Source organism: Zalophus californianus, chromosome 7, assembly GCF_009762305.2.
Source record: "Zalophus californianus isolate mZalCal1 chromosome 7, mZalCal1.pri.v2, whole genome shotgun sequence".
Classification (NCBI taxonomy): domain Eukaryota; kingdom Metazoa; phylum Chordata; class Mammalia; order Carnivora; family Otariidae; genus Zalophus; species Zalophus californianus.
In genome coordinates, this window is record NC_045601.1 from 21,375,812 (window position 1) to 21,388,177 (window position 12,366).

The 12,366-nt window shown below is 38.2% G+C and overlaps 1 protein-coding gene across 13 annotated transcripts in view; it reads right to left on the minus strand.

Moving 5' to 3' along the window:
• Positions 1 to 12,366, minus strand: part of UTRN (utrophin) — a 500,526-nt gene that overhangs the window by 146,173 nt on the left and 341,987 nt on the right. For all 13 annotated transcript variants that reach the window (XM_027601866.2, XM_027601862.2, XM_027601867.2 and 10 more), the window contains one exon: positions 6,161 to 6,333. In XM_027601866.2, coding sequence (XP_027457667.2) covers positions 6,161 to 6,333 — 173 coding nt within the window. The remainder of the gene's footprint in view (positions 1 to 6,160; positions 6,334 to 12,366) is intronic.

Here is a 12,366-nt window from a genome sequence, read left to right on the forward strand (position 1 = left end):
TAACATGACAAAACCAGTGGCATTCAGATGCACATGGCCAGGTGGAATGTAGGAAAATAAAATGTGTGCTCTGGAGAACAGTCTGCCCTTGGTCTCCTGGAGACTGATCATCTCAGGGATGCGAAGAGAACACAGGATGGTTAACTGAGTCCCAGGTATGGCCAGGTCTGTGGGACTTAGAAACAGAACAGGGAGAAAGGCTCTTAGAGACAACGTAAAAATAAACTTGGAAGTCAAAATATAAAAAATTATCAATATGGATACTGACACCAAGGATGACAGATAAGGAAGAGATGAAGAATAAAAGGGAAGCCAGATGCTCAAATCAATGAGTAAAGCAGAAGAGTGTCTTATAGAGCAGGAGGAAGCAGGAGGAAGATGGTAGAGGGTAGAATAACAGATGTATTTACTTCGTAGAAGCTGTTGAGATGGAGCAGCAATGCCTAAGATACAGCAAGGAGGCTGTCAACTTCTTCCCTATCCCCGTGTGGCCGGGCTCCTGCAGCCACTGGTCTGCAGCTCCATACTGAAGTGGATGGCTGGTGTTCCGGTTGTTTGGTGTCTGTAGCAGCTATTTAATACCCAAAATATTCCCACCAGCTGCCAGGTGAGGAAAATGGGAAAGCTACACTCTATCAAAGAGAGCTTTAAGTGAAGTGGGCCACTAAGGGGAAAGCCAACTTTCAAGTATACAGAAAAGTGGAAGGAGAGTTACAGAAATATTAAAGATACAACAGAATTCGGGCATAAGAGAAGACCAGTAAGGACCGACTGTGCTTTAAAGGAACGGGAGGAAAGAATAAAGGGACAGAAAGTGACAATGTGCTCGCCAGGTATCGTTTTCAGCAAGGACTAAGGGAGGCAGGTGGCTGGGAGTCCATATTTGTTAATGAGAACACTTCCCCGCCCAACCCCCTCTCACTGAGCACACTCCTGACCTCTTCTCTGACCCTCCCCTCTCTCAGTCCCTGAAGAGGTGGAGTGAAGAACCTGACTCGTCAATTTGGGGACTAACTGGATGCTTCGCTCAGCCCACCCTTGCCTCTTGAAAGAGGCCTGCACAGACTGAGTTCCTCCCCACTCTTCCACGTAGGGCTCCTCACCTGGGCGGCCACCTTCTCTGGTGACGGCTGGTAACACTGCCTCCTTCTGGGGTTCAGTTAACAGGGCCCATTGGGCCCTCACTCTAAGCCACCTCCTCTAACCTGGCCTCTGCCAGTAATCAACACGACGCTGTTGTTCTCTCTTGGACATACTTTTATTTCATATTTGCTCAGACTCCAGCCAGGACAGATGGACACCATTTGCTGGGGACCTTCTCAGAAATTCCCAACATTAATGACGAAGACAAAAAATGAGGTAGGAAGAATTTCTATGTCTTTTGAACTAATTAGTGCCAAACAGAATGGTGATCCATGAAAAAATAATAATAATAGTTAACAATTAGTGAGTGCTTACTGTGTACCACTGTTTTAGGCACTTTACACAGGCTAATTAAATGAAATATTCAGGACGACCCTATAAGGAAGTTACTCTTATTACCTCTATTTCACGTATGAGGAGACACATATTGGCTAAGTAACCTGCCCAGAGTGACACAGCTGCGAAGTGTCAAAGCCAGTGTTTGAACTGAGGTGGTTTAGTTCCACAAGATCAACACTACTAAACACTATCCGGTACCGCTTCTCTTTGAGGGATGCTTCCTATACGAGGGCCTGTTACTGAGTATAATAAACTGTTTTATCTTTTTTAAGAAACTGTTTTATCTTTCTTCTAATTAAGATATAATTAACATCTAACATTCTATTACCTTCAGGTATACAACACATGGATACAGTAGAGGTATATATTACCAAATGATTACCACAAGATGTCTAGTTAACACCTATCGCCACATACAGTTTCAAATTTATATATATTTGTATAAAGAAATATACATCTTTTATAAATACCCAAGTAATAATGAATGTTAATAGAATTTGTTTTGCCCATTTTTTGAAGTTAAAAATGAAGAATATGTCATTTACTTCTTTAGTGAAGCATATCTGATCTATATGAAAGCACAGACAAGTCAATATGGGCAGAGACCTCGGTCTCCAGTTCCTACACATTTGTAACGCTGTTACGTGTAACATAGCATAGTTACAGCGATGCCTTCTCTCTCACCCCTTCCCTTCACAGCGGAATTACTTGAGAAAATGAGACTGTGTAGACTAGTTCTGTTTCTACTTCTCCACTTCCCGTTCTGACTCTGCAGTCCTCTGAGATCACATTTTCACCTCAAACAAAACACTGTCCCAGCAAAGAGTCACCAGAGCCCTTTCCATTGCGCCTGGCCTCTGTAGCCCTGATCTTACTCCACTCCCTCAGCTGCCCGCACCACTAGCCACACCCCCTCCCTTCAAAACCCCTCCTCCCTCCGCTCTTGACAACACTCTAGGGTCTCCTCTCCTCAGGGCCACCCACTTCCCGGGTGCCTTTGCTGGCTTTCCTTTCCTTCACCTATTCCTTATATATTAGGGCTTCCTGGGATTCTTTGCTGTGTCCTCATTTTTCACCCTCTTGCCTACTCACAATGCCTTGCCTGCCACCTCCATCTGCGTACTCCCCATCTTGCCATTTCTTTATTTGGCCGACAGCTCTCCTTTGAAGAGATGTCCATCCAATGGCTACTGGCAGTTTGTTTCTGAATATCTCAATAGTACCGCAACATGAACCGAGTACCTATTCAGTGTCTCTTCCCTTTCCCGGATACTGAAGAGGTCTGTTAGCAGCAATCCCTGTCTTCAGAATTGCACTATCTGATAAAGCATCTTCCACGGGCATGTGGGAGGGATCTTTCCAAAGCTCACATCTAATTATGTCACCTAAAATTCTATTCAAATAGAATTCAAATTCTATTACAGAGGAATGAGCGTGGTGCACACAGCTGTTCCACGAGTGTGCCTTACCACTCTACCTTTTTTCTAGCCACAATCTTTTCCCCTCCACACCAATTCAGCCAGACTGAATGAACTTCTTCACTGTTCCATGAAAACAGTGTTATGTCAAGCCTCCTGCCAACATGTCCTTCTGCAGGGCTGACGCAATCCATCTGGAGAATAACTGTACACCCTTTTGAGGCTCAGCTTAGTAACTGCCTCTCTTATGAAGCCTTTGATGATCATCCAAAGAGAAAGTAAGCACTGCCTTCATTGAACCCACCTTGAACTGGATAGACCTGTGAGCCCGCTAGGACAGGAACCATACCTCGTTTATTATTTGCAATGCCTTAAACACAGAAGTTTGTTCTTATTAACTGCTTGAATAAATGCCTGAATCTCCAGAGGTGGGTAATGAGGCTAAATATTTTTTTAATTCATTATCACATTAATAAGACACTTTACTAAACGATGAACATTCGGCGGGGGGGGGGGGGAGAGAGAGAGAGGGAAACAAATCATGAGAGACTCTTAACTATAGAGAACAAACTGGGGGTTGATGGAGGGAGGGAGGTGGGGGATGGGCTAGACGGGTGATGGGTATTAAGGAGGGCACTTGTGATGATGAGCACTGGGTGTTATATGTAAATAATGAACCACTGAACTCTACTCCTGAACCAATATTGAACTGCATGTCAACTAACTAGAACTTAAATTTAAAAAAATTTTTAAATTTAAAAAATAAAAATAACACACTTTACTGGAATGTATGATCTATCTTGATGCAGAAGTCCACTAGCAAAAATTTACTCTCCCATCTTCTAAAAATAACATTAATTTATTTATTAGATAATATTGCAACAGTACTTTATGAGCTCTTTCTTTTCAGGTTAGAAAATAAAATGTGACTTGGCAGACTTAGGAATAGCATCTGTGGAAGACCAAAGATTTTTCTGTCTGTAGCTTTCCATTTGGAATGTTCTCTTTATGACGTGAGCCTTCAATAAACTTTCCTTCCTAAAGAGCGCATCCTCCAAACTCCCCAAATGCCAGCACCACGTGCCCTATTTTCACCAGGACCAGCACTATGGCTTTTCATTTGTTAGACTAGATGTTGGTTTTGCTAGAACCTCAGTGAATGTTTTTCACCGAATTAACATTTTAAATCATTTTATTTATTTTTATTTATGGGGAACAGAAAGTTGTAACCCAATGGGATATGGCCAGTTGAAATTTGAATCTTAAATAAGCATAAGTATATTCTCTCACTATACAATACTCCCAAATTGTCCTCTCTTTTTTTTTACCTTTTTTTAAAAAGATTTTGTTTATTTATTTGACAGAGAGATAGCGAGAGCAGGAACACAAGCAGGAGGAGTGGGAAAGGGAGAATCAGGCTTCCCACCGAACAGGGAGCCTGATACGGGGCTCGATCTCAGGACCCTGGGATCATGACCTGAGCCGAAGGCAGACGCTTAACGACTGAGCTACCCAGGTGCCCCCCAAATTGTCCTCTCTTATCTTAAAAGGTAGTTGGCTGATGCTGTCATGATCTCCAAGAGGATCTTTACTCAGAGGCTGCCATGGTCATGCTCAATTACCCCCTTCCTTAAGGGCAAAAAGAAGTATAAATCTCTCTCTATGAGACCCAGAAGAATAAAAACCTTTGAGGACATCTCTTTAGAAAGAAAAATTTTCTTAAAAGTTTATTCACAACAAATAATCACTACAGATTTCTACTCTCTAGGAACTGGTTCCATGAAATCCAGACGCCAGATGAAGCAGATCCACTGAGCCCCTTTACATAAGAAAAAATAAACTAGATGCTACATTAGATAGCCTTTACATAGGTTAAGGAACTACCAGATTATCCCATTCAATCTTCCCAGCAATCATGTGGATTAAATATTTATATCTTGATTGTGTGAATGAGAAAAATAAAGCTCAGAGAGACTAAGTGTCTTGTCTAAGATCAGTAAGTAAACAGCAAAGTCAAAGAATCAAACTTAAAATCATTTTGTTTAAGGTTGTATACTTTTCAATACATCATACAGTTTCTGAATCTTAAAACACACTGACCCAGATGTAAGATCCAGGTCTTCTTCTTTTTTTTTTTTTTTTAAGATTTTATTTAATTATTTGAGAGAGAGAGAGCAAGCAGGAGGAGGGAGAGGGACAAGCAGACTCTGAGCCGAGCATGGAGCCCAATGTGGGGCTCAATCTCACAACCCTGAGATCATGACCTGAGCTGAAATCAAGAGCTGGACGCTCAACAGACTGAGCCACCCAGGCACCCCAATATCCAGGTCTTTCTACCAACATTCCTCTTTTGGATCTTTGCTCAGTAGCACATTCTCAGTCAGTTTCCTGTAAACTCATATCCAGTTGGGTACTGTTCACCATCTATTAAATGTAATTCTAGACTCCCAATAGCATTAATAATTGTCACCCTCAATAGTTTTTCAGGGTCCTTTCCTAGTCAGCATTCTGGTCCTCAAATTCATCCTGTTTTAATTTTACACTCTCCAAAAGCAGACATTAATCATCAGTTTCCCATTTCAGTGTCCATGAGCAATATTTAATTTCTATAAATACATTTTCCAATTGGACATACAAATAGCATGATGAAGCAAAATATTCACTGCCAAGAGTCAGAAAAATCTAGGTTCAAATCCTGGCTTGGCACTTGTTAGCTGAAAAACTTGGCAAGTTCCTTATTTTCAGTAAGCCTCTATTTCCTCATGTAAGGAAGGATGTTACTATTCACCCACCAGGATATTTTGAATACTAAGTAATGTTTGTAAAGAGGCTAACATAGTACTTGGTCAAAGAAAACACTCAATAATTAGCAGGTATTGGTAACATTACTTTTCTTAGTATTAGATTTAAAATATGAAGTGCAAATTTGGGAATAGTCAAGAACAGCTGGCAGCAGGCCCTTCATAAAAATGGAGCTAAAACTGTAACTTAAAAAAAAAAAGTTTTTGCATTTAAAACTTTTTTTTAAGATTTTATTTTTAAGTAATCTGTACACCCAATGTGGGGCTCAAACTCACAACCCCGAGATCAAGAGCTGTATGTTCTATCGACTGAGCCAGCCAGGCGTCCCTGCATTTAAATCTTAAACTACTTCTGAGAAAGTAGCATGATGGTAAGGCTACGCATTCTCTTTCTGATACGCAAAAACCATAAAAATCTCCCTCCCCCATCATTTTTATTTTGATATTGACTATTCTGACCTGATGCTGGCAGATTTGGCTTTTAAGTCATTCCATCTTTGGTTCATATCATCCAGGCGATGCTGAAGCATAGTAGCCTCTTCAGAATTTCCCAAAGCTTTTACCATCTTCTGCCTGTTTCCATCAATGCTTTTAAATATGTCATTATGTGCATCAATTTCTGCCTGGATATCCTAAAGAGAAAAGAGCAGAGACAATGCAAATGTTAGGTATTAGTGTCAACACTACCCTGGGGTTGCTATATAGGACTTTATTTTTTTATAGTCCACAGATGAGGGGTTTTTTAAGCAAAATAGTTAAATTCGCCTTAAATGATAACAAATTCAAGCATTTCCACAATGTTCTGATGTTGAAAATAATAGTGTTCAAATCTTCAATATATTGATTCCCCAGTTCTTGAAAACAGAACGTAGTAAAATCTAAATTTCATGTATCAGTTGGTTAGCTGTGGGTATTTCAGATTCATGAGAAATTCTTGAAATTATATAATTATTCTTGCAAAATCACTGAACGCTGCTTAATACCCAGACTCTTTCTCCTCTTTGTACCTGGGCAAAACTGCCCTCAAACTATGATGTTTTATAGAGATATCACTTAATTTTACTTTTTTTTTTTTACCTTTGGACAAACTTAAGAGTTTGTCCTTCCAATCTAATAAAATTTATTCCTAAAATTTTAAAAGAACATTTTCATAAAAATGTTTATCTTCATTAAGAAATAAAAACCAATGACAAAATAATATTTCTCCTGTTAAATAGAAAATTTTTTTTCTGAAGTAAATTTGAGTATAAAGTAAAATAAGAATTGTTATAAATTAAATAAAAACTGGTTCGGACTTTGAAGAAGCATTTTGGCAATCTGTATCAAAAGCCTTAAAACTGTTGAAATTACCTATCCTGAGAAGATTTATGTATACACATTTATCACATCAATTGTTTTTAAAGTAAAACAGTGGAAACCATCATAATACATTAATGGTATATAATATTAGGTTTAAAAATGAAGGATACAAAACTATATTATGATGTTAATTTAATTTTTAAGGTAGGTGTTCAAATTAGCATATGTTTTTGTATATCACCGTATATACCTACATCAAAAAACTGTAAGAAATATCAAAATAGTATAATCTCTGTACAAGAAAATTAAAGGTGATTTTGGTTTTCTTCTATACACTTCTCTGAGTTTCCAAGATTCTACAAAAACAGGGTTTCTTTTTGTAATTAGATAAACATAACAAATTTAAGATTAAAATACAGAGGGTCTTTATCAATTTTTTAATACTCTCCATTACAAGGTTATCAACACAATTATCTGTATCAATTTGGCAATCGTCTTTTCTTCCCGAATAAAATGAAAGCAAGCTAGTTGTAGCTAACTCTAGTGTGACAATCACTATCATCCAATAAATGAGTGTGAACTTACAAACAGAAGAGTAAGCACCTAAGAGGGCCATGAAGGTGTGCAGTTAGTCTCTATGACATTAGCTGTTAATGAATATTAAGGTAACTTATGACAGAAATTAAAAAATTATTTCAGGTAATGAATCTAAATTAGTAAAAGGAGAATAAACTCTTAAACACCATAATTTTATTACCTTTCTCATCTTCAGTTTTCCTTTATAAGCCCCACTCGTCTTAAGTTTCCCAATTCCAAATGAGCATGATGAAAAAGTAAATAGAAATTTTTTAAATACTCGGAATGCTTTCATTAATTTAGAAATCATTCCTGATTAGCAATCCATCAAGAACCAATGCTTACAGGCTGAGATCTAAAAGATTGTTCTTCCTGTATCTACTGGCCTAGACTAACCAGAAGGACACATGGAAAGAAAGGCTTTTTGCACCTCACTATACAATAAGCATGGTAGGAAGGTGTCATTTCCAAGAGGTTAAAGGGCAGAAGTGCTGTATTCTAATTTCTGAGAAGATTTGTGATGTCTAACATGACACGAATAGGGTCAGATCTGAGGAGGGGTAAGATGAACAGAGTTTGATGGACAGCTTCTGCAAAATTTATGCTCCAAATTTGCAAACCTATTAGTATCTGACGCTAAGGACAAAGCCAAATCAGGTCCACCTGCAAAGTGTGATCTAGGTACATCCAGAATTGGTGTTCACCACCAAACAAAACTCTCAGTTTGTTGACTCTTGTGCATTTCACTAGCCCCTCGATTCCACAGATGGCAGAGCTGACACCAACAGGGGAGCAAGGGACAGAGCCAGGTCCTGATTCAAGGTGCTCAGGCTGGACAACATTATGTGCATAAAATGGCAATCTCAATATAATTTCAGTTTGGGATGCTTTAAATAGAAATTCTTGGTGAGAAAGAAAAAGGTAAGCAAAGTTCTGTTGAAAGGTCCTTTGGTGTCATCTCCTGAACCTAGTCCTTATTCTTTAGGATGTAACTATTGTATTCTCGTGTCCTGAAATGCATTTCAAGACTTCTAAAGAGATAGATTTAAAGATCAATAGTTTTAAGCTCATGCTATACATATGCATGATAGAAATCTTTCTCAAGAAGCTCAACAGGGGCACCTGGGTGGCTCAGTTGGTTAAGCATCTGCCTTCGGCTCAGGTCATGATCTCAGGGTCCTGGGATCAAGCCCTGCATCTGGCTCCCTGCTCAGTGGGGAGTCTGCTTCTCCCTCTCCCTCTGCCCCCCCCCCTCATTCGCAAGCTCTCTCTTTCTCTCTCTCTTGCATGTGCATGCTCTCAAATAAATAAGTGCAAGCTGGTACAGCCACTCCGGAAAACAATATGGAGCTTCCTCAAGACGTTAAAAATAGAGCTACCCTACAACCCAGCAATTGTACTATTAGGTTATTTAACCCACAGATACAGATGTAGTGAAAAGAAAGGGCACGTACACCCCAATGTTCATAGCAGCAATGTCCACAATAGCAAACTGTGGAAGGAGCCGAGATGTCCTTCAACAGACGAATGGATAAAGAAGATGTGGTTCATATATACAATAGAATATTACTCAACCATCAGAAAGGATGAATACCTACCGTGTGCATCTACATGGATGGAACTGGAGGGGATTATGCTAAGTGAAATAAGTCAATCAGAGAAAGACAATTATCATATGATTTCATTTATATATCGAACATAAGGAATAGTGTGGAGGACCACAGGGGAAGGGAGGGAAAACTGAATGGGAAAAAATCAGAGAGGGAGACAAGCCATGAGAAACTTGGAACCCCAGGAAACAAACCGAGGGTTGCAGAAGGGAGGAGGATGGGGCGATGGGGTAACTGGGTGATGGGCATTAAGGAGGGCACATGATGTGATGAGCACTGCATGTTATACGCAACTAATGAACCGTTGAACACTACCTCAGAAACTAATGATGTACTATATGTTGCCTAACTGAACACAATAATAAATAAATAAATAAATAAATAAATAAATAAATAAATAAAATCTTCAAAAAAAAAAAAAAGAAGAAGAAGCAGCAGCTCAACAGCACATTGAGCAAGGCATCTCTTTGCTCTTTACTGCCTACATGAATCTGGACTCAAATTTCCTGTATAGGTTCCTAAACACTATCAATGAACCACACTCAAAATCACAAGGGAACTTCAAACCACTACTTCCTGAAGTAGCCTGACATATTTGCTTCGTTTCATAGTCAAGAGAAGTAGGAAGATAGAAGTGTACTAACATCCACAAATAGTTTTTATTTCAGGTTTCACAAAAGTATTCTACAACATTTACATCAGTAAATCTGTATACCAAGAACATAAAGCAAATTTGGCTCCTGATACCCAGTCAAGTGAGGCCTTTCCCAACCCAGCCACAAAGACAAATGGAGTAGAACAGAGCTGCATCACTGGCCAGTCAATGATTGTAGGTATTTCTATCAAGTCTTGGTTAAGAGGACTACCAGTCATCATATATTCATACTGGAATGTAAATTTTGGTATGTGAAAAACCCTTCCACACATGAGCCTCCACAAAAATTAGGAAAAAAAAATCAACAACCAGAAAGTGATCAACGAAATCAGCATACATTATTTTGTTTTATGTAACATTTGATGGCATATTTACTGGGCCAAATATATTAAAAGCTCCTAAAGTCAGAAAAATCATCTTAATATTTATTCTGTATTCTTCATGGTCTCTGCTACACAGAATGAGCTTAGCATAAAACAGAGATAGGTAGATAGATAAATGTATAAATGCGTGAATGAAAGTATCTAGTTCATTTTGATCGGCATATTAGCCAATACAATACCAAGGAAAATCAGACAATCACACAATTGGAAGGAAGTGTAGTAATCATTTTGCTTAATCTCTTCATTTAAAAAAATTTAATATGGGAACCTAAAATTACTTAGATGCTTGCACTGCAAAGCCCTGCCTAATCTTTCACTGGAAATTTAGAATTACATGCAGTTAATGAATTATGTTCCTTCATAGATGATTGTACAATGATGCACTGGTTTTAAAATCAAAATGCCAGCACAGGAAGCTGTTAGATCATGACCCTGATGTAGCACCAAATGCTAAAATAAATTGAAATTCCATGAAGGTGGGTTTACTTTCACCACATAGCTGAGGGACTTGCCCTACTAATGCTTACCTCTGTCACCTGCAAGCCATTCTGAACATTAAGCAGCACAAAATCGTTACTGATGATTAGTTATGGGAATGTAATCCATGCAGAAGCACAAAGCAATGCTCTCCCAAGCATTTAACATGAGCCGGTCATGTGCACAGAGAGGCCAAAGCAAAGTATTCAAGCAGTTGAACTAACATTTAAAAATAGACAAAGGGATATCTAAGGATTCAGTTGAAACATACCTTCTAACAATATAAGCAGAATGTAGAAGGTTAGGAGAAGCCAGGGGTTAGGATAGGAGGATGATAGAGGAAAACACCAAAAGCATTAAGACGTACACTGTCAGCGCAGCCTTCCAGAAGATGGCTATGAAGCTCACAGAGATTCACTTGTGCACAACATCTACTACCCAGGTCAAAATTAACCTCATAAATAAAGGAAAATATTTATTTAGTTGCTTATTTGATAACTGATATTTTCATACCAATTTTGCCCTTAACTGGACATTTCTCTAATTATCTAACCCATAGAGATAGTATATGCCAACACTTTACAATGTATGTCACATATATTTTACTTCTTTATAATGTTCTATAATCAAGTAGTGACTATAACTATGTGAGCAAAAATGTTTCTTTGGATTATGATAAATAGAACTGCTTGAGCCCTCTGCTAGGAAACAGAGATTAAGAATATAGTACCCCTAGAAATTCTTCAACAACTGAATTAATGCTAGAATAGATTCATCCTCTTCGGACCTTGTTGACATAATTTTGGTTTATTTTTGCATGGCATATTTACCTAACCCTACATGGCCACAGTAATGTTTTCTCTGAAGGAGTCCTAACCCCTTTCCTGAAGGTGAAAAAGTGAGGTCAGCAACGACTTCCCTACCATATCCCAAGGCTCGGGCTAAATCAACAAAGTTAACCATTAGGGGAAAAGAAATCCGCTGTTCCTTTCAAAAACAAGACTGGAATTCAGAGACAGTTCAGGATTGATTAACAGGAGCTCAGTGGGACTGTTGCCAGAGATTTGTGTTTTGAAAGTGAGGAATCATAACTTTAAGAAGTCAGATATTACCTAAAAATAATACAACCAAATAACATCATCAAAGTTCATCATATGATATGTAAATATGCTTTGAAGCTTTTGTGAAGCTTCTGGGATAGTGAGTAATTGTAATTAATTATTCAACTAATTATTATGATTAATTTATTAATTTCAATACATTATTCAATTAATTATTTATAAACTACATTTTCACTCAACTAATCTCATAGATTTTAATCACTCAATAATTATGGAATCACATTTGACAGACAATAGAAAGTAGTATTACCTGGTCTATAGCAGCATTTATAAAGTAAGAAATCAATGCCAGTAATGTTCTTTTCCCATTATCTATGATTATAAATATGTTAGACAACAGAGTAGAAAAAAGTTAAATTACTAGGTGGAAGAAGCTCACAATTAACTGCCCTTCCAAGATAATTTGAACAAGCCAACTTGCAATGATAAAGAATCAATAAACAAACTACAGTTTAAATTCCAACACAGCAAACACTGCTTTTAATCAAAATATCTTTCATAACCAAAAAAAATGTTCCAAGTCCTTGATTCTATACCAGTTGTT